The sequence below is a fragment of the Marmota marmota genome, unplaced genomic scaffold (genome assembly GCF_001458135.2).
Source record: "Marmota marmota marmota unplaced genomic scaffold, marMar, whole genome shotgun sequence".
Lineage (NCBI taxonomy): Eukaryota > Metazoa > Chordata > Mammalia > Rodentia > Sciuridae > Marmota > Marmota marmota.
In genome coordinates, this window is record NW_025999949.1 from 16971336 (window position 1) to 16995088 (window position 23753).

Here is a 23753-nt window from a genome sequence, read left to right on the forward strand (position 1 = left end):
CTTGAGTGTAAGCAAAGGCAGCAGTCTGGAAGGAATGCACTTACCTAAATTAGCATAGTAGTAAGGAAAATCTCCCAGATAAGATGAATACTGTGGTAGTACGAACAATCCTCCAGGATGTTTGTTCCATATTAAACTGTTACGTGATATGTGCTTGAATATTCTGTCCTGAATAATCTAGAAAACAAAAACATTGCACATAGTGAGGACAAGAGCCTGATATTTGATCACGATCTTGTTCATCCAAATTTGAGAGACTAAGGCATTCAAAGTACTGACACTACCCCCTTCCCCACCCCCACCCCCACCCCATTCTCATGGATTAAAAACATCTGCAAGACAAAGAGAAGCAACAGGCAATGGGAAACAGGAGGGGAAAGAGATTATGGCTACACAAATGTCCTACTAAAACTTCAGTTTAACCATAAATTCCATCTTGTTGTTCTATGGATGAGTCGAAGCTCATTTAGAAGTAGAGTGTGTGGTACAGACAACCTGTCCTTGATGGTAGGGCATCTAGCATGGATCCAGATCAATACAAGCAAGATCTGCTTTCCATGTACACAGAGGTCAATGTGGACTATGCAGAGACCCAACTCCAAACATATGGAAGGCAAGACATCTTCTCCAGGCTGTTGAGGTTTTGATCATTTCCCTTAATTCAGGAGGTAGACTTATTTGCTTATAATATTTTCCTTCCAAAGTCAGGGACTTTGGGTACTGATGAGCTGAAATTTTCCTATATCTCAACCTCTAAAAGTAGTGACTTAACAATCACTCAAAACATCCTGTGAATAGGACAAAAAATACAACATATGAAGACTAAGAATAGTCAAGCTAGTTCATTAGTTTCTTTGGATTTTGGGACCTTGCAGATCATTAAATTCTATATGTTTAGAGTCAAACACTTTTCTATCCCAAATCATTTGTCAGTTGAAAGTGATTGGTTTACTTCAGGGCTTCGAACTCATAATTATATCATCTACTCCTTACGATATAAGATTTGGATACATGCACAGGGCCCTGGGTTCGATCCCCAGCACCCAAACAAAAAACAACAACAACACCCCCCCCACACACACACACACACAAGATAAGATTTGGAAAATCATTAACTTGATACAAAATTTCACGTTTCAAGTTTTTTTTGTTTTGTAATGAAAAACCAGCCTCTACCTCAGAGCAAAGCCTGTCCAAGGAAGCGGGTGTGACCCTTGTCCTTGGAAAGACCCACATAGCACTCATAGGCACATACCCACCCGGCTGAGCTGTTTATCTACAAATAACAGGAGAGATCTGCAGCACCAGGTGTCCCTGACTCAGTCAGGCTAGGTGAGGACCCATAGCAACCCCCTAGCAACCACCAATCAGCATGAGACAGGGAAAATACCTGGGATGCCAGATGACCCTCCCAGTAGTTTATGGTGGTTGATAACATGTTGGGAAACCATGTAGTTCAGCACATACTCCCCTCGTGGCTAAACCAATCAGTTCAAATGACTCCCCCTCTTGTACTAACCAATCACCCTTACCCAACTTGTTCCCGCCAGTGAATGTGCTAATCATGTTTTAGAGTTGTTTTATGATTTTCCTGTGGTGTGCGATGATTTGCTAAGAGATGCTATGATGTATGTGAAGTCCCTGCCTTCCCCAAAGAGTGTATAAAACTGCTGCAAACCCTGGGCTTGGAGCCTCTCAGCGTCACCAGTTGCTGTGTGCACGCAGATGACCGAGCTAGCTCCCAATAAACACCTCTTTGCTGCTTACATCGATCTTGGTCTCTGGTAGTCTTTTGGGGGTCTTGAATTCGAGCATAACAGTACACGTGCGTATGTGTGCATGTGCATGCGAGAGTGTGTGCTTAGCATATATGAGGCCCTGAGCTCATACCCCAGCACCAAAATAAATAAATAAATAAATAAACATGAAAATAGAATAAAATCTTAATGTTAAGGAGAGACTGAAGGTCCACATAACCATTTTCCAGATCTCTATTTAATACAATGTGATTTTAGGTATAAATAATTTGAAATGGAGTTTTATTATTTGCTAAATTATTTACACCCTTGTCTCATCCCACATGGTGACTCAACAAGTAATAAAGTGGGCTTTGAAAATCTTTGAAAATCTTGTCATATTTATTTTCCTAATGAGAGAGATGGAAGAAAGCAGGGAGAAAATTTAAAGGAGTGCATATATCTTGGTCTAATGATTTCTAAACTTTATCTTTCACTCAGATCAAAATTGCTAATTTCATATGGCTGGGCAGAGGTTTCTGATTTGGTACAGATTTTAGGAACATAGCTAAAATATGGATTTTATTCACTATGGTACAAGAACGATGGGGTTATAATGCTGTTGCCTACCCATTAATTGTGAGAAAACTGTCATGGATATGAAGAGGTTTCACATGGTTTGCAATTTCACTTTGTACCTTCATTAGTTATACCTTCCAAATCTAAATTATCCAATTATCTAATTTATTTTCCTTTATCTATTTTTTTCCATCTACATCCTGTTTTCTGTTGTTGTTTTTCCAAATGTATGTGCCTTTCAGTATATAGTCTAGTCTGGATATCAAGACACAGAATGAATTGTTAACAGATAGCATTGTAAATCCAACCAACACACAAAGGACATGAAACTCAGAGATGTCAGAGGTACACCTTCCCTCCAGGTCTCTGAGTGGTATGCTTTTCATTGTTATTATCTCTTTGGTTAGGTATCACAACATTTTCATCTTTTCAACTTCTAGGATATGATAATCAGTTATAGTACTCTTTTGAAATACTAATAAGCATTTTATATTCTCTTCAAATGGATCCAGACAAGAAAATACCAGAACAGGTATGAGAGCAATAGCAAATGTTGAATTTAACCTTGGCCAAGCAATTTGCCGCCTTATATCTCACTTTCCTCATTTGTAATAAAATAATAAAGCATCACATTAATTGTAACAATCTCTTAGGATTTAAGAATAGCTGCTTAAGTGTTTACACCTAAGACTTGATAAATCCTTGTCCCTGTGCTCATTTTCTAGGTATATTTTTTTCTTATTTGTGCACAGCTGTAACAGATATTATCTATATGGATATTTTCCATAGTATTTTCATGGTTTAGTTATTCTAAATGACCATAAATGGGGCAATTTTTCCATGTAAAGCAATGAACATATTTATGCATGCATTTTTTTTTTTCCAGATTAAGGATCGATTCTTTAGGACTTGGGTAAAGAATATGAATGTTATCGAGGCCATTCACATGTATTGCCAAGCATCTTTCTAAAAGGTTTATATCAACTTGATTTGGCAGAAGTTTGAAAGAGTAGGGATCTCATTTTATCAAATAGAAAGATCATTTTTCCTCTTCTAATACCCAGTTCTCCCTATCACTGCACTGGACAGCTCCCAGAATTCTTTCATCGCACCTAGTGCTTATGCTTTATTGTTGTAAGAGACTTCACATTTGGACACTTCTTTGGCTGTAAAGAAAATCAATACTCACACACACACAAATACACACACATAATACAATAATACTTTGTTATGGTCCAAAATGGCACCCTCAATAAAGATAATATTTCTTTTTTATTGGAATAAAGATGATATGTCTTACAAATTTAAATGAAAGAATGATAGGCTCCTTATTTTTTTCTTTTTTTTATGTGCCATCTTAACTTTTCAAAATAATGGGCAATCGGTTATAGGTTATAGTCATTCTATGTGGCCCTGATTTGAGCTTTTGACCAAAGCAATGTTGCCCAATACACAGTTCCACCATACACCACCTTGCTGAAATAACAAGATCAATAATACTATAGTTTGAATATTCACAGTCTGATAACTGAAGAGGAAAATGGGAAAAACTTCCCAAATCTCCCACAAACAGTGCTTTCCTAGTTACCATTAGCTGTTTCCATATATCATTATAATCTCATGCACTTTTCTTTTGCTCATCTTGACTCTGACTCAGCATATGGTTTAATCCTGAGTGCCAGGTAATTGTGCAATGCTCTGATAAACAATGGAGTCCGGGCTGGGGATGTGGCTCAAGTGGTAGCGCGCTCGCCTGGCATGCGTGCGGCCCAGGTTTGATCCTCAGCACCACATACAAACAAAGATGTTGTGTCCGCCGATAACTAAAAAATAAATATTGAAATTCTCTCTCTCTCTCTCTCAAGAAAAAACAAACAAACAAACAAACAACAACAACAAAAAAAAACAATGGAGTCCATGAAGGAATACTGTCCTGGTAGTAATTTACCATTGGCCCTAACATGACTTTTCAATGTGCACAATATATACCTCCTGCTCTAAAAAGCTTAGCAATGATTAAATAGCCCCTTAATTCCAAGAAACAGGACAAGGAAATTTCACTCAGACTGGAAAAACCATCAGAATTCCACTATGACAGCGTGCTTCACAAATGAAATGTTCTAGTGCCTTGACCCAGGTTTTGGAAAGAAGGATGCGGAATCTTGTCTTCAATTGTGTCTGGGAGCATCACATAAAATTCTAGGGCTCATAGTCTCCAAAGACCCAGTAATTCCATTTCCATGGCCTGGAATAATAGTAAGAAAGAAGGACTGAGAGTTCAAGTCTGAACATAATATCTTGAGCAAAGAATCCTCAGGTCTCTGCTGCCTAAAGGTAACTTTGATTATTCTCATACCTGAGGAGCTCTAGCGCTGATCAATTGACTTTTATCATCCAAAGTGGGCATTTTTTATATACAATACTTAAATTATTTTTAACACATTGGCTTTGTTTATTTGTGTGTGCAGATGGCATTTTCTGCCATTTCCCTGCTTTTCTGTTTATGCTGATTTTTGGGGGGTAATTGGAGTAATGAATTAAGATGGGAAAAGTGAATGGTTTCTCTACATAATTTGGTAGAGAGGTCAAATTATTACAACCCAATCTTGGATTGATATAAAGAGATTTGACAGTCACTATAAATCTGAATGAAGTATGTGATTTTTAGTGTTTTAAAAAATAACTGTGTTGATGAAGAACTGCACAGCTTAAATTCAAAGGAAGTAGGCCTTTCAGGGCTCAGAGATGAAAATGGCTGAACTTTACATTAAATTCAGATGAATATAACACAACCAACTATTAGTTTAGGATAACGGAGCACTAACATCAGAGACAAGGAAACAGATCCATGCAAGACCAAACTCTGAAGAAATAAAACAAATGAGCCACTATCTTTCAAATGGCAACTTAGCAAAGTGTGCATGTGTGTGCTTAAGTTACAACCTTTAAGGCTGATCAGAATATAGCAAGACAGGGTCTCTCCCAGGAAGCCTGTGAAGGTTTAGACTGAAACATTTTTTTTGAAGAGTAATTTGGCAAAATAAATTGAGCCTTCAAAATGCCTAGACTCTTTGGCCCAGTAATCTTACATTAGGGACTCCATTCTAAAGAAATAGGCAGAGATGTAGTTTAAAACACATGCAGAAAGTCACTGCTTGGATAAAGACTGTTACCTATGAAAAAATAAATAATTCGAAACATCAATAGTAATTAATAGCAGACTGGTTAAGTAAATAGTTTTACCCTCAGGTGGCATGGTAGGGTTAAAAAAAATTAAAACATATGATCTGGGCATATTAGAGATAGACGCAAAAGGTCAGAATCAAATGGCCAGAAACACACCCAAAGATGCATAAAAATGGTGTGTGAAAATACTAAGGAAAGAAGAGCTTAAGAAATATGTTGGGAAAACTAGACAAAAATTTATTAATTCAAAGAAAAGAAAAAGGTTAGATTTTCTAACACAGATCGTACATAAAAGCAATCTGGATTAAATAGTTACAATTAGCCATGAATATATTAGAAAAATTTATTGGTGTGTCTGTGTGTGCATACATACTAAATAAAAGCTGGCATTGTGCCACACACCTGTAATACTAATACTTACGAGGCGGTGGCAAGAAGATCAAGAGTTTGAGACCCAAATGGGCAACATAATGAGATTCCATCTCTAAATAAATATTTACATAACTACCCATAAGAGAAATAAAATTATGAGTCAAAATATCCTTTCTAAAAAGTAGCAAGCGGAGAAGCTGCAGATGAAAATATTGCCTAATCCTAAGGAAAGGAGAAAAGCATGCCATAAACTAGGGGAAACATGTATAACAGAAGAAACAAAGGGTTATTTAATATTAATAAGCTCTTAAAAATTAAGGGCTGGAGATGTAGCTCTGTGGTAGAGGGGTTGCCTGCAGGGTTACCTGGGGAGGGAAGTTTCTAGCAAAAATTAATAAGAAAAATGTAACAATAATATCATGGCGATTTTTCCTTGTCTTTGTTTTTACTAGCATCCTCAGAAATAGAAATTAAGAAAATGATTTATTATTTTAAAAGCTATAATGTCAACTATGAGTGAGAAGGAGTAAAAAACAAAATAATCAAAATAAGTCCTCTTATATAAGCCAGAGGGAGTTTAAATGAGTTAAGTTTCTACTGCAGGAAAATTGACAAATTAGAAATCTTAACATCTAGCATATTCTCTGAACCAGATATGGAATTAAAGGGATTTTTCAGAAGGACAGAATCTTGACTTTGTGCAACCATTTAGCTTTCAGGCTGTTTGTTTTGATGATGGGTATGATGATGAAAAACCAGAGACAATTATAATGTATCCAAATTGGTAATTAATTTTTAAAATTAAGAAATATCAGGCCAGGTGCTGTGGTGCATGCCTATAATCTCAGCAACTAGGGACACTGTGGCAGCAGGATTACAGACTTAAGACCAGCCTGGATAACTTAGCAAGACCCCATTCCAAAGGAAGAAAAAGAAAATATAAAAAGGGCTGAGGATGTACCTCAGTGGAAGGGTGTCCCTGAGTTCAACCCTAAGTACCACCCTGCTCCCTGCAAATATATTAAGTGATATTATAAATAAAATATTAGATAGTCATTATGGTAATTTTGAAAAATAATAAATAGTTGAAAATCTAATGACATGAGAAAATATTAATGATACGTCATTATGCAGAAAAAACAGGTTATAATCCAAGTATAAACAGACACTGTTTTAAATAAAAAAAAAATCAAAACAAACTGAAATTTGTGTATAAAAACACTAATGTTCATGGGACTCTATGGTATGCTGACAGTGGTTTTATATGCTTTTTTTTTTTTTTTTTAAGGCTGCAAGGATTTTCTATTGCTTTCTAAAATAAACACATACTTTCTTTGATAAAAGCACTATCCACTCCAAAAAGAAAAGAAAGAAAAGTAATACTCATCTTTGTTAAAGAAGGGCCTAGGCAGGATCTTGGATAGACAAAAGGATTGAAGAAAAAGGTAGATTGTTAAATATTCAAATCTGCTGCTATGAACACAAATGGAAACTCCATTTTAACTGAGGAGAGTACTTGTGGAGTCATAAGAAAAGTTTGCTTGCAATAAGGAAGCACCTGGCAGTCACCATGTCCCTGCTGCCTTCCTGGGGATGGGGGCGGGTCCTGCACAACCCTTTTCACCTACTTCCAGCATGAAAACAATGTATGCAATGCAGGAGAGGACACTGGGCGGCTTGTCTCAAGGTGGCAGCAGGAGCTGCAGTAAAGCTGGGGTCAGACAAACCTCCAGTGCACCATGACCAGCACTGACTATAATACACACTAGGGTAAGTAAAGTGACATGTGGACCAAACAGGGTGACTTAGTTTCCTTGGTATAACTCAGACTTCTTGGTGTATGCTCCAAACTACATTAGATTCTAGAGTAAAAATAAAAAGACAGTATTTCCAAAGAAAATATTCCTAAAGCATGGTGATAAATGTCCCCAAGTCCTTCTGTGAACACCTCAGAGTCACCTCCATGAGGCAACTCCCCAGGGGATCTCCACCCCCACTCCTGCAAGCCTGTAACTCATGAGCGTGCAGTTTCCTAAATCTTTTCTTAGCTCTTTGCGTGGCTCAGGTGTAGCCTCAGGCCACTGCTCTCTGCTATACTTCCAAAGCTTTTTATCATTGGCATGCTTCCCATTCCTTTTCCCCTCCTGCCTTAAAAAATAAAAAGCAATGTGAAGATGGGCATCCGTCTACCTAAAAGATTTTTGGCTTTCATAAAGTTTAACACTTTCTGCACCAGATGGGTGTAATCCTAATTTTCCTCTTAATATAACCTTGCAATATAGGTGCTGGTTGATTGGCTTATATATGTCTTGAGAATTAGTTTTGCTGTCCCCCAAAGCCATCAGAGACTCTGGTGCCCAGTAATCCACTCATATTTTTAGAGTTATAGAGGACTTCCCTTTACTTAGTCTCAATCTTTTTTTCTAAATGGCTCCAGAAATAGGTCTTCAAAGGATGCCATTGAGTGTGAATGACAGGAAAATAGTCATTACCCACATATCCCTGAAATGATGTAAGGCAGAGTTAATCTCAGAGTCAAGGAGCATAATTTCTCCTCCTGTTGCTTTTGCTCTTGGCGTATGTCAGGAACCATGGTGCTTGCTGAGCAAGGAAAGCAGTCAAAGAGGGGTCACTCACATATCCAAGTATAGACAATTTGGTTTTGCCCCTTTGACCAACCACACACCACCAATAGCAAAATATAAGTGAATAAAGAATTATTATTCGAGATCAGGAGCCAAGCGGACTCACTTACCTCTAGTGTAGTTAATACAATCTTCTCAACTGAAGAAAAATAAGCCTCCCACAAGAATTGTGTCTGCTGTCTAAGTGCTAGGATTTTATCCTGATGAATAGACCTGATTGTAGAAGGAATCTGTAACATAAGGTGAACACATAGTAATTATAATCGTAAAACAAAGAGATGCATTTGATCAAAACAATCCAACTGGGTTACATCTTAATTGTTCCCAGCATTCAGCTTTTAACACACAGGTCTAGTAAAATCAGCAACCCTTGAGTAGAAATGTGCCTAAGAGACGACAGATATAAACAGCATTTCAGGGAATCAGCCTCAAAGGCTTTTAATATGTGGAAGTTAGTTTGATTCTAAGATTCAGGAGCTCTCATCTGTTGCTTAGGGTGTTCCTACAGTCACCATTGCTATTTCTTCCTCTTGAAGTCCCAGAAATCCTTGACCTGAACATAGACCACCAAATTGTACAGAAGAGAAGCCAAAGGCCTTGGGGAAAGGCTCCCAAGCACTAGTAAGATTTGTCACCTGTAAATAGCTACAAAAGGACTTTTTAGAGAATGTTTCTGAGTCTCCCCATCCAACATGAAATTAGGTTAGTCCCTTCTAAGTGCCCAGCCTTGCTCCCTCCCCCTTTGATCCTTTGCAGTCTCTGGATCTGTCTGGCTCCAGCTCACACCCCAATATGACTGGAGCTCTCAAACACCATATACATTTAGTCATACACTACTCTCTGCCAAGCCGCACAAACTTTAAGAAAGGTCCCATGTCCTGTCCATACTGCTGCACACATCCTAAGGTTAGGAGAGTAGCTTTTATGTTGTAATTACTTAAGACATAAGAGGTGAACTGAGCATCGCTACCTAAAGGCTCTACAGGGATATCACTGTTTTCAATAGCAATACTGCTTAGTGGTGAAGCACAGGGGCATAGGAGTCAAAACACTAAGGAGAATTCTTGACGCTGTCATTTACTAGCTGTGTTTCCTTGGACAAGTTAGGTGATCTCCATTTCCTTATTTATAAAATAGGGTGAACAAACATCATAAAGTTGTAATCAAGACTATGTGAGTACCTACTTAGCAAAGTGCCTAAAACATGGGACGTTTAATCCATGTGGCTTATTGCTACTATTATCATTATTGACATCAGGGCAATGCTATTCTAAGCTGGACCATTGATTCTGCTCAAAGTTAGCCAAATGCTTAGTATCTGTATGTGAACCTGCTTGGGTCTAGACATGTAGAATATATTTCCTGTGTTTCTGGCAAGTTTTCTGGGCTTACTTCCTATTTTCACCTACAGTTCAAGGTCTATTGCATTTATGGACTCTATATTCTTAGGGGAGATTCCTTGTGATTAGCAACTGCCCTTTTGTGCTCACCTCTTTCTGCATGCTTGCCTCTCTAATGCATGACTAATCAGACAGACATGGGAGCCTGGACTGAGGAGGAATGCTCTGTTAGCCGCATTAATAGGAAAGTTACCCATGACATTGACTAAACGTATAACTGAGTTCCCATTAGAAGAGAAGAAAATGGTAGCACACTGTTTGAGTCAAGACTCTCCTTAAGAGAAGCGATGAAACTGCTTTGCAGTAAGAACAGAAGGAAAAGCTCACTTGCTTTGGCAATGCCCCAAACTAGATACTAAATTTGTGCCCTAAATGGTATATCTGGATTTACAACACTGAAAAAAACATGAGGCAGCAGGTAAAGAAGCAGCACTGGTAGGTAAACAGCCTATAAAGTTCAAGGTCAAGTGGAAATAAAATATCCTTGGAGAAGGTAAAGAGCATCATTCGTATCATGAATCCTTGGTAAGTCAAAGAAAATTTATTTTTATTTACTCACTGAAAATTGCCTAGATCGCCAAAGGAAAATTAGAAAGATAATTATCATATTCAATTTTCATAATCATGCCTTCTTCTAAATGTCAATGGCATTTTCTGAGTCATGTAGGTTAGCATTGTGGCAAGGAACCAATCCACTGGAAAGATGCCTAAAGCTGTCATTGCCAGGGGGTCTCCAGAAATTGAGTCTGCTGTGGTCCTGAAGCAAGAGGAGTAGCACAGATCACCCCACAAGAGGGTCCCCTCTCTGACATAGCCACAGCTTCATCTTCCCGCTCTGGTGCATGTGTCTTATCAGCCTGTGCATGTGATACTCGTGTATGACAGAGCTCTGCAAAGGGCTCTGGAAGACAATTCCAATTGATTGAAAGGACAGAGTTCCAAGTTTTAATGGCATTTGGCTATTGGTTATTAATCTGCTTGTCCTAAGAGACAGGTATGGGAAAGTGATAAATTAATTCCAATTTGGCTGGATTGTTTTGGAACTTGAAGAACTCAATGAAGTCTTAATAAAAGGTCAGGTATGGTAACAAAACTAATAGAATCTACCAAGATAGATATAGGAAAGCCACAGTAAGCTCTCTCGATGACAGGATGACAAGAATATATGCAAATAAAAACATCCGAGCTGTTCTAAAACAGGAAATGAAAAATTGTAACATAACAAAAACATTTCCCAGAGCGCACATTTGGGCTCAGTGCCAACTCTTTAAAACCATTGTTAATGACAGTACAGTCGCTATTCAATATGGAGGCAGCTGTGCAAAGACAGTGTGCAGATGAGAAGGAAGAATATCGTCAAGCCGGGTGAGCGAGGGGGATGGAAAGCACAATCTTCAGAGTCAAGCCAAAAAATTACTTCAGAAGGTGAAACACCCATGAACTTGGGTGAAATGGTAGAAACTAGACATCTACAATTGGGTGCTAAAATGCTCCCCAATCCCCAAGACAAACTCCCGACCTGTTCACAGAGAATCCGTGGGAGCCTTGGTGTATAAATGGAGAAATTATGGCTAAAGTATTTCCTTTACTTCCCAAATTTCCTCTAATAAGCATGTATTTTGAAAAACATAAAAGGAAGAAAAAAAAGAAACATGGAAAAGGAATAGATCTATCATTTTTGTTTAGACTTTACAAGTAGATGATTTGGCATCTATCTGCACTTTGTGTATGCGGGAGAGTTGCGGGGGGTCCCTTCTTCAGGATGTAAGCAAGGATTCCTTATGGAATCATAATGGAGAATCATTGCTACAAAAGCTGCCCTTTCACAAAATCTCCAGACCCTTTCTCAGTGAACACCTAAGAAACAAAGTTTGAGCTATCCCTAATACACAGGTTCTGCCATTTCCAGGCCACATTGGTTTGGAAATTCCTTGGTTTTGTTTCTGAAGTCCCAGAGGCCCATAAGACACAGACAGAACTGAGGACCAGACAAAAGGACTGTTTTTGGAGCTATAGTGGGCTGCGCTTGTTTAACCCAGGGCCCTGGGTTACAGACAGTTCACCTCCTCCTTTAGGGAGAGGACTGCTAGACTTTACCCACCCCCTGGCCAACTGGCCAGCATCACTAGAATTAGAATCAATAACAGAGTTAGAAACCCAATTTTATGGGCATCAAACACTTTTTAAAAAGCAAGGATATTATAGATAATCTTCCTACATATGATGCAGTAGTTCAAAGATAAAGTATACAATGCAATGAAAGAAAAGCATCAAAATATTCTGTAATTTTCAGAGGAGAGAGTATGGCAACCATAGTGAACCTCAAACAATACTGCACAAGGGGCTTTAGGAATTCTGGATGGACACTCTTGCCCTTGGATTTCTCTATGAACATTGTATCCACCTCCCTTAAGCAGTTTAAATTTTCATTAGGGGCTGCTCTTTAAATGAACATTTAAAAGAGAACATTCAGGCAGGCCCACAAACTGGATCATCTGAGTAATGATAACATTAAGTGTAAGAACCCATCCACAGAGTTCTGTTCTGAAAATTAATCTGAAGCTGAATGCAGAAAGAAGGAGAGGAATCTGAAGGAGCAGAGGAGTATTGTTTCCAAAAACTCTGGTTGCTGAAGGGGGTGGAACTCCACTTCTTACCATTGAAACTCATGTTCTTTACCTACAATCTCTCCTTTTCAGAATACATTCTGTGGGCCTGGACAGATTTTTGTGTTGGAAAGTGAACAATACCATATTAAATGACTTCATGTGCACCGTGACACAGGTAATTTTCTGCTGATAAAATTTCTTTTATAGAGCTGGCCTTTTGGATTCATCTTCTTTGAAAGTTTGGCTGGGGGCTGCAAGAATCTGCTGATCTATTGAAGGCCACACACAGCTCCTTCCTTACCTGTAATAACAATCTCTCATCGCCTATGACGGCAGCTTGGTTCCAATTAATCACTTCAGAGAATGGTAACTCCCATCCATTGCTGAGCATCACAGGGACACAGGCAGCCTGGGTAAAGAAGGGACTTCATGAGCGTGAGGTTAGCAAAAGCAGGACCACCCCACCCCAGTCACAAGTGAAATCAGTTCAAATCCAATCAATGCCCTTTCTTATGTTGCATGGTCCTGGGCTGCTTAGGTTGGAGAGAAAATGAGCTGTCAGAACTGTCAAGTCACATGAAGGTTATATGTATCCAGACTTATTTTAATATTTGCAAGTCTTGCCCTAGAATGCCAAAACGCCATTTCTATTCTATCCCATGGCTTGGCTGACCTTACTCCCATGGAGACGACAGGCCTTGCTGCAGAAGTTTTATTGATGAAACAAAAGCTTTCACTAACAAAGTTTGAGCATAACACCAACCTTGAATATAAACAGTTTTGTCAATGGAACTGCAAAGTGGTTTGCCTCCATGTCATGAGCAACAAAGAGCAGAATGGGACCTGACCTTCCAATGTAGCATTTTTGTAAACTTCATTATCACAGGGTGTCCACCTTTCCTTTGCTCTGCAAACACCTAACCCAGAACCTTGCTCCCTTCAGTGTGGAGTGATCGAAGGCACAGTCACACCAATTATTATCTGCACTGAAATCAAACAGCCGATACATATAAATAAGCTAATGATGAAATGCTGGTTCCAGAATACTCATAATCCAAACCAGGGAAAATTCATTCCGTGCAACATCTCAGAAAGCTAGAACATTAGTGATGCATGCCTCACAGAACACACAGAGCACACTGGGAAAGACTTTCAGGAGAAGGAGGCTCTTCTGTTGGAGGACACAACAGAATGATCTGCAGTTAGGATGACAGGGTCAGAAAGTCATGAAGCACTGCAGCAAAGCACAAATTCAGACAGGGCACAGAGCACAGTGGGCAAAGGACACAGTAGCAAGAGGACAGGAAAGGTTGAGAGGTTGAGAGCATGCTTTCTCTCTGTAGTCAAAGAAGGCTGGTTGCTACTGCCAGGTAGGAAATACGGGCTACTCTCTGTGCAGAAGAAGGGTTTTCTGCAGAATGTGACTGATGAGAAGAGAAACCCCCACACAGGCTCTAAAGTGGAGCAGAATCTCTGAATTGCAGAGCATGGGAACAGTGGGGTCAAATAAGTAGCATCATACTGTGGAGCATCACTTTAAATTTAGAGAGACCCAGCAACAGAACCCATGATGAGAATGAAGCTTATATTTTGTTTTGGGGGAGTACCAACAATATACCATTTTCATTGCTTTTAAGATTGGCTTCCAGAGAAAGGGCAAGGTTCCTTCCGGGAGCTCTGCAGGCCAGACTGGCAAGCAGATCTGCCTTCTGTTCACAATCATGTCCCTGAGGAACCCACTTTCCCTGGTGGCAAAGCCATTTCATCTTCTGTCTACAGGAGGTGAGTATTCCTTCTGACTGTGCCCACTTTTCAGTAATGTTTCAGATTTTCTTGGGAAAAAAATTCACACTTTCAAGGAAAGTGTTTAACTATCCCAGGAGTTGTTAAGGACAAATCCACCCAGTGTGACTTCATCTTCATCTCTACTCTGGGGAAGTTTCAGGGTCTCTTACCTGCAAAGCCTCCAGGAATCTGAAGGATCCAAGCCTGCGACCACGAGGAACCAGACAGAAAGTGGCATTGTGCAGCATTTCCCGATAATCATACCTAGAAAGAAAGGGGGCATCATCAGCACACGAAGACCCATCAGGGAAGCAGGGATGGCTGAGCATTGGTGGGTGCTCACAGGCATAAATTTACCCAGAACACTGAGGAGAGCCCCGGGGGTGGTTGGTAGGGAGCAGCTCACGCTTTTCCATTTGGGGGGAAAGGCAATGTGGTACAGAGGAGAACAAATGTGAACAGTCACATTGGACATAGCAATTGTGTTCTCTTTTGCAAACAGTACATAAAAAGACAAGTCTGAAGGTCCTAGTAACAATCTGCCTTGTCCAATCTTTTCTTCCAAAATGATGAAATACATTGCTCCCGTAAAAAAAGTCACTGCTGTCTTCTCCTTTATTGCCACACCATGCAGTACAACTAAAACAGTTCTTGTTCCTTATCCTCCAAACCATGCTATTAAAAACTACCTGGGCCACCTGATCACAAACACGACACAACACTTACTTTCTCCCCCAAGCTGGGTTTCCACATTTAACCAAGAACATTCAGCTAGAGACAATCACTGCTGTATAAGACACGACTTACAGGAGAAAGAAGAGATGAGACATAAGGAAGCTAGCCCAAGAAATGAGACAGAATGATGTCAAGGGGGTGGGGTAGAAGTGGCCATGGCAAACAGGATACAGAAGAAATTATGACTTCTTTCACTGACATACCATTTAGTGGTATTATACTGTTATTGTATTTTGGGAAAAAAATGCAAATTATAAGTATCACCTGTCTCTTTATGGTAGTGAAATTTAGGAAAGATTATACGTAATACTTTGTGTAAGACTGTCACTTGAAAAGTGATGACCACAAACACATCTTCCCACACACATACAGTTTCAAGTTCATTATGAGTTTGAGAAAACTTGGGCAGCTAGAGATGGCTCACGTCCTGTGAAAGCACTGGTTCCTACAGCCAGGAGGAAATCACTCTCATTTTTCAAGAGCTTCCAATGCTGAGCAGACAGGTGTGACTTTGACAGTAGCATATGTCACCAGCATTTTCTAACTCTAATAGTCTAATTTAATCATAGCCTGAAGGCATTGGATTCTTCCTCCTCTTTTTGGGATATTGATATATACATTTATATTTTTAAAGTCCACATCTATTTTTATATTCTCATACAAACTAGGCATATGGGAGTAAGCCAATTTTCAATTATAAACCCGTCATTAAGAAGAGACATCATGCACAGGACCATTTGCTTAAACAAGCGTGTACAACTAATTTGCACAAGAAAAGGTCACTGTGAATAGATTAAGATTATCTCCATTGAGAATAAAATAAAAAACCCTTGCTGCATTAATTAAACTGCAAAATAGACTTCAAAGTAGAAAAGATTTTTAAGAAGCCTCAAATTTAGCTAAATAAAAAAATATATTAAATTATGATGGTAATGACTTCTCTTTCTTCACCAAGCAGAGAAAAATAATTGAAAAGTTTCTTCAAGTTCAAATGTTGATAATAACTGAATCCCTATCTTACAGGGGGAAATGTGTATACAAACACACACACACACACACACACACACACACACTTATATGTAAAGTTTAATCAGATTTTATTATAGAAAGGTCGAATATACTGTAGATTACAGCAAGGTTTAATGGATGCCCAGAATAGAAACCCCTGAGGGACTGGCAGAGAAGGTCCTACATCCTCATCATTAGGCTGCTAAAAATGTAAAACCCTATTAGTGTTCTGGATTGTTACAAGTTTCAAAGTTGCCAGTTGCAGAATTTACTTTAGGGAATGGGTGAAGGAAGAGGAAGGGCAGAAAACTTATAGGAAAAATTTAAATGAGAGCTAAACTACGGTGTTGACTTAAATGGTTGCACAGAAGGACTAGTTGCTGATGTAGCAAATGAAGTGACATGACTGAAGCTTGTAGTCATTCTCATAATGAGATGTGGGAGAATATTCTGGAAGGAATTAGGAAACTGCAAGATAGCTATGAGACCAAGAGCAAAACATGGGTGCTTTCTGGATCCCAGTTTCCTCATCTGCAAAAAAAAAAAAAAAAAAAAAAAAGCCAGTAGGACTAGACGAGTAAAGATTCAACTACAAAACTCCGTTAATATTTCATGTTAGCATTTTTTTTTTTTTTTTTGGTAAGGGAAAGGAATGTCCTTTGAGAATATTCCATGGCTTGGAAGGTTTCCACATCCATTAAGTTTGTATGTCACATAGATATCACTTATACATACATAAGGCATGTTTACTATGTGTGTGTTCACCTGGACACATTAAGACAATCAGAACATACATGGATAATGTAAGAGTAATTCAGATTTCCAAGCATGCTCAGCCATGAACTCACCTCTCTTTTGGGCTCTATGGACAGTGAGGCTAGGCATTCTTGGTGTGCTCTAGCTAAAAGGTAGTGACAGCCTCTCAGTGGGGACAATGGTGGTTTCAGTTGGGCCAATGGTGGTTCCGCTTAGCCTTGTGCTTGTTACCCTCCCACTTAGTCCATGGGATGCTCTAATTTCTAGATACCTAAACCCATTCATTTATTCAGTCATTCTTTTGGGAAACACTACATGTTTCACACATGATATCATTCCTACAGATGTTGTCCAGAGGTCTTCCCTGGTGGCTAGATCAACCAAAGAACAAACTGACCAGCAATGAAATGAGAACTTCAAGTTTTGTAAAACCTCCTGGGAGTGTTTGTTTCACAAGAGGAGATTATAGTCACCTTCCAGAATGACACTTAAAGAACTCTGTTCAGCAAAACAATTTAACCAGCAAAAAACTATAAAAACATTTTATTTAAAGTCTCTAAAAACTTTCCTAGGGGGATAATGACAAATAGAGAAATGTTCATCTGAGAAAATCCATCCACTCTTGGCAAGAATCGTCTGTGCCATCGGATCCAGGACCTGCCCCTTACACCTGCTACCCGCTCCACCTGCAGGAGCTCTACCCTGGGCAGCACCCTGTCTTCCAACAGGAAAGTGAAAAAGACAACTCACAGAAGGGGAGAAAAAATATTTGCAAATCATGTATCTTATAAGGGACTTTTAGCTAGAATACATAAAGAACTCTTCTGGCTCAGCAATAAAGAGATAAATCAATTTTAAAATATGGCAAGAATTTGAATGGATGTTTTTATATATATATATATATATATATATATATATACATACACACATACATACACACAAATATATAAATATATTTATAATATATAATACTACATATATAAAATAATAATATATAATATTTATATAATATATAAAAATATATATAAATAAATATAAATACACACACACACAAAAAAAGCAGTAAGCACATGAAAAGATACTCAGCATTGTTAGTTAGTCACTGGGGAAATGCAAATCAAAGCCAACATGAGGTATCACTTTTCATGCACCAGGATGGTTAAGATATTAGAAAGGACAGATGAGAACAAGTGCTGATGAGGATAGGGAGAGATCAGAACTCTTCATACACTGCTGGTAGGAAAGAGAAATGGTGTAGCCACTTTGGAAAACAGCCCGATGGTTCCTTTTCAAATTAAAAAAGGATTTACCAGATGACCCAGCAATTATACTCTCGGGGACATTTATTCCAGAGAAATGAAAACCTATTTTCATGTGGAAACTTGTCCACAAATGTGCACAGCAGTTTTATCTGCAATAACCCCAAAGTGGAAACTACCCAAATGTCCTTCAATGCATGAATGACATAAGAAATTGCAGTATATCCATAGATAGAATACTTCTCAGCAATAAAGCAGAACCGACTCTTGATGTACACAATTTAAAGAAATCATGCTAAGTCAAAAAGCGAATCTCAAAGAGGTACACACTGCATTATTCCATTTACATGACATTCATGAAATAACATAATTACAGGGCTAGCAAACAGATTAGTGGTTACCATTGGTTAGGGGTGGGGGAGAAAGACAGGCAGACTTGACAGGTCAAACGAGGGAACAATCTTTTCAAACTGGCTGTTCTTCCCCTTACTTAAGTTTAGAAATGTAAATCATATTATAATCTTATATTACTTAGAAGTAAAAGAAACATATACTATCCCAGACAAGAAGGTAAGTAGATGAGAATCTTATAGAATGTTTGGCTTTAGTTAATAAATGGTTTTGTTAACCTTATCACATGATCATTGTCCCTACTCTGTAGGTAATAACACAGAAGGTAGAGGGTTTTCATAAATGACTACAAAGAAAAGTGCAATAAAAATGACATGACCCTGAATTTAACCCAGAAACCAATACCACTCAATAGCCATAGTAATTTTCTCCTTAAAGTTGCATTGAACAATATATGGGATACAACCTACTTAAAATGGGCTATGTATTAATGCATAATGAAGTATTTCCCCTCCATATGAAACACACTTTTGCTAGCAGCAATTCAGTGCAACTGGGGAAAGGAGACCAGAGTGGCACAGTGCCACAAAGTGTTCTCTCAGGCACTAGCATGCTTTGCATCACCTGGGAACTTGGTAGCATAGCAAATTCTCAGCTTTATGCAGACCTGCTGAGTCAGAAACTCCAGGGAAAGGGCCCAGGATTCTGTTTCAGCAAGCCCACCAGGTAATTATGATGCACCCTAAATTGAGAGAACCACTGGCATGGTAGTTAACAGCTTAGTAATTAAGAGCTTAGTGGTTAAGCAGCTTTAGACTCAACCAAACCCGGGTTCGAATTCCAGCTTTGCTATTTACAAGCTGAGTGATCTTGGGAAAGTTATTTAATTTGTTTAATCTTAGTTTCCTTCTTGGTCAAAGAAGGATAATACTTCCATTGTGGGGATTAAATGATACATTTTAACTAAAGCACAGGCACATTATAAGCAACCCATAAAGGGCAGCTCTAGTCATTACAGCTGAAAGGAGGCAACAGAACATAATGGAAAACACAGCCAATTAAAGTTAGAAAATCTGGGTTGAGGAATTGGGTTTTGAATTTACCACTTCCTGTCTGACCCCACACAAATCATTTAACTTTGCTGCGTCTCAAAGTTGTGAAGAGTAAATGAAATTATGTACCTGCAGTATAATCAGTAAAGCACTTGCAATTGCAAGTTATTATGGTAAATTATATCAGAAGGGAGGAATAAAAAAGAAAAAAAACTACCAACAATTAAAAAAAAAAAAAGGAAAAAAAAGAAAAATCAGATTCCCAAAGACAGAGCCAAGAGACAAATGTGGAACAGACCCTTTAAAATAAAATGAAAACAGAAGCTGTGAATCACAACAGAACAGCAGCTTCTAATTGAAAGGATTTTGCCTTATTATCAAAAGCTACATAGACAAGGATGTCGCTGGTGGATGGAGGAGGTCCTCCTGTGGCTACCACACAGCCCTCGGTAGCATGCACATTTGCCAAATGAGCCTGCTTTTTGCTAACTAAAGAGGACAGGAAAGAAACAAGAGACCTAGTCTCTCATCTCTGTATTCACACAATTCTAGTCTCCCCAGGATGTTACAGTTTGTCTCAAGTATTTATTTATAAAGTAACTTAACATCTATAGCTGATCTGCTCCCTCCAGCCCCCATTCTCATAAGTAATTAATCTTCTCGGCTTGCACTCTAGTTTAAATTATATTGCTTAAGGAAAGAAAGAAAGAAGGAAGGAAAGAAAGAAAACATAAAGAGCTAATGACAGTTGGAATTTCATAATCCCATAAAGCACTGGGATGAGGAAAATAAAATTAACATCCTTGGAGCAACATCTCTGTGCTTTTATCATGCATCCAGAAAACAGCAGGTGGATGCTTACAGGGTATCAGGCACTATTCAAGGAGCTGTGGCTCAGGAAAAGACAGACATGTTATCAAATGATTAGAACTCAGAGACGGAAGATGGAGGCCTGGGGTGGGAGTGATATGGGGCAGAGAAGGAGGGCCATAGTTGGCACTGGTGGAGACAGTGGGAGACAGGGATGCTCCTGGAAGAAAGGGCACCCCCATTAAGTAGTAAAGACGCAGGAAAAGTTAGCCTGCTTGAGAGGTATGAGGAGGCCCTGGGCATTTCTGGAGACAGAGATAGTACAGCAGGGACAAAGGCACTAAGGTGGGCACAGTGGGGGTGACGAGTACAATGACCTTGTGCAGGTGATTCTGAATCACTAAAGGGCTTAAGCTGTAGAATATGAAATGATATCAAAGGTATCTTCAGGACTCAATGTAACCCAGCTCCACAGAGAAGAAACAGTTCAGAAAGCTCAAAACCCTGTCAACATTGATCATGGCTAGGACTAGTAGCATCCCCATTTAAATCCAGGCTTCTTGAGTCTAAGGCCACTTTCTTTCCATGACACCAGGCTGCCTCTGGTCAGCCACACAACCTGCTCTGCCTGGAAACCAAACTTCCTACGAGGCCACACCCTAAGCAGCTCACCTGATTTCAAGCATTGACAACAAAAGCCACCATAAAAAAGGACCCTTTCTTTCCTACTCAAAACCCTGTTCCAGGTCACCACGAGCAGGTCAGTTCAAGATGGCCCTCTGTGATTTACTAAGCATGTTGCCTCAGACCCTCCTTAGCTGTCCCACATTTAACACTAAAATTTCAATTATTTTTGAGAAAATCTTAAAGTTTATAGCATGTAATATGAAACTGGCCCATGGCACAGATTTGAATTGAGAAATGCATGGGTTGGAGCCAATCATTTGGCTGGAAAACAGACCCAGCTGGCCACTGTTCTTCCTCTGAGTTGTCTTGAAAACACACAGAGCGGAATGGCACAGGCTCCTGTGGTCTTTGAGAATTCCCTGGGCTTGAGTCTCAGTTTCTTCGTGACACCTGCTCACCCAGTCTGTACACATGAGTGAGCTGCTCCATGTACTGGGGTCAGGTAGCTGCAAAGGAGCTATTCAAATGTATGGAGATGGGCCCTTGGCAGGGCTGATACATTTGGCCACAGCTTCAGGGACACTGGAGGCCAAGGGAGTTGCGGAGGCTTGTTCCTTGGAGGTGGTGCCGTTCCTCACACAGGCAATATGCTGCCCGGAGCACTGCCAGGGCACCCGGTCATGCCAAGGAGTAGCAATTTCTTTTTTATGATGCTCCTCAGCATGAGACGGCCAGTCCCAAGCTGTCCACCACAGAGAGCAATGTTCAGTGAAAATCAGGGGCAGGTATTTGTTATACTTCTTGGCTTCCCATGGAAGACAGTCTCCTCTCTATGTCCACTTATAATCCACTTTAGTATGGGGAAGGGAGGGAGATAACACTCTGGGCACTGTGGCTGGGGCGTGAGGGCCTGGAGAGGCACTTGGGTTCCCATACATCGCCTCCTAGAAGCCACATATGTTGTGCATAGAGTCTCATCCACCTTTCACAGAAGAAGAGAGTTGGGAGGATCCTTGGAATCAAACATCCCATCTGAACACACTGAATCAAATTCTCATGTCATTTCTAAAGTCCCCCGCCAATTCCCTGTCTTAAATATCTATTGACAGTGCAGAACGATAAGCTTAGACTAGGTGGTGATAGTGCATGTGCCAGGTCAGCTTATACTTCCAAAGTGGGGGAAGACCATGTTGATTCCTGATCATTAAATAGCAGCTTAATGGCTAACGGGTAAAGGTATGTGAAGAAATATGACTGCCATTAATGATAATAATTGTATTATTATTATTATGTATAATTGTATAAGTGATAATAATAACCCCAATGATCAAATGTTTCCTGGGCAGGGGAGGGGGACACTGTGTTGTTCCATCTGTACTATTTATCTTGACAGCTACCATGTGAAACAGGTGCTGTCTGCCCTATTTCACGGATGACAATACGGTAGAGTATAGAAGGTCTTGTGGGGTTTGTACCAGGAGGGCAGCAGGGTCTACAGTGTGTTATGTTGCCTCAGAACCTTTCCTAGGAGGGAAGAGTAACAGGGAGCCAGCAAAGGTGAAAATAAGAGATTAAGAATACATTGTGCCCCATGACATTCATCTCAGGAAGCTTTTGAGAGGAGGCGAAGTTTAGCAGCACGAGCTTTTATACTTGGTAATGCCAAATTTCAAAACTATTTGGAGATAAATGCAATTCCAAGACACGTGGGTCTAAATTCTCTGGTTAGAAATAAAGCATTTCTGACAATGCTAAATAAAGAGCTACCTGGGTACAGAGAGCAAGGGAAGGCATTAATTATAAAACAGCCAACAGCAACAATGGCCTGGGATGGATAAATGGCCCAGAAGGGGCTTGTGCAGGCCGCATCCTGCACAACAGGGAAGCCTGAGGTCATTATCTTACCATTAACCTTTCACCAAGCACTGCCCTGCGGTGGGAGGCCAGGTGCCTTGGATCCAAGAAGCATGGCCTGAAGCCCAAGAAGAACAGCAGAGGCAAGGCATTCAGGGTGGAATGTGTATCCTCGGATGCAGCTCCTCCCCCAGGACAGGTCAAGTCCCAGGAGGCTAGCTGTGGAAGGGCACTTCATGCCCCTGTTTCCTTCATCTCCTTAACTTCCACTCTTGCTGCCTGGAAGAAGCCTCCTTTGATCCTAGAGTCTTGGCCTCCATACTGACTCTGAAGCTCACTCTATTAAGTCACCCCTTTTCTTAACTTCCTTCCCCTCCTCCAGGAAGGGCTTTGGTCCGACTTTCTGTCAACTCCACGCCTACCCACTCTAAGGTAGTCACTAAGAAGAGACATTAAGTGGTTGAAAGTGATTAGTGTGCACCAATACACCTTTTGCTGTATAAAGAGCCATTGAAGCAAGAAGGAGGAAAAGATTCAAGCCCTTGATCACAAAAATGTCAACCCCAGCTAGTAATCACATTCCAACTCTTGATCATGCTATGCCAGGCCTGCCTAGATTTTCACTTTTATATTTAGGTGGAAACCAACTTAGTTAGGGGCTTTATTTCTAAAGGCTTAGCAACTTGGTAAAAATATTTCATCTTGTCTCTGTACAATGACAAGGGTGGAAAATTTGTGTTTCACCAGGTCTGATAAATAGCTTTATTTGTGAATTGAGCTGAATGCATGCAGAGCAGTGTTCACACCTTCCATGACCAGGCTGAAAAAAAAATATGCATAAAACGTTCTCTATGGCTTATCCAATGACAAACACTTCTTGGTCCAGAAGCAATGACTTTCAATCCACAGAAAACCCTGAGCTCAGACCAATGTTCCAACCACTTCCCTTCTAGATCCAAGACACATTTTCCTCAGAGGTCAACCTTAAT

General features: G+C 39.7%; 1 protein-coding gene across 1 annotated transcript in view; it reads right to left on the reverse strand.

Annotated features, from left to right (window-relative positions):
• The window catches only part of Ext1 (exostosin glycosyltransferase 1), a 265489-nt gene that overhangs the window by 21366 nt on the left and 220370 nt on the right, over positions 1–23753 (reverse strand). The window contains exons 2-5 of the mRNA XM_015486395.2: positions 14483–14576; positions 12829–12936; positions 8629–8748; positions 45–177 (exon numbers count right to left, since the gene is read on the reverse strand). Coding sequence (XP_015341881.2) covers positions 45–177; positions 8629–8748; positions 12829–12936; positions 14483–14576 — 455 coding nt within the window. The remainder of the gene's footprint in view (positions 1–44; positions 178–8628; positions 8749–12828; positions 12937–14482; positions 14577–23753) is intronic.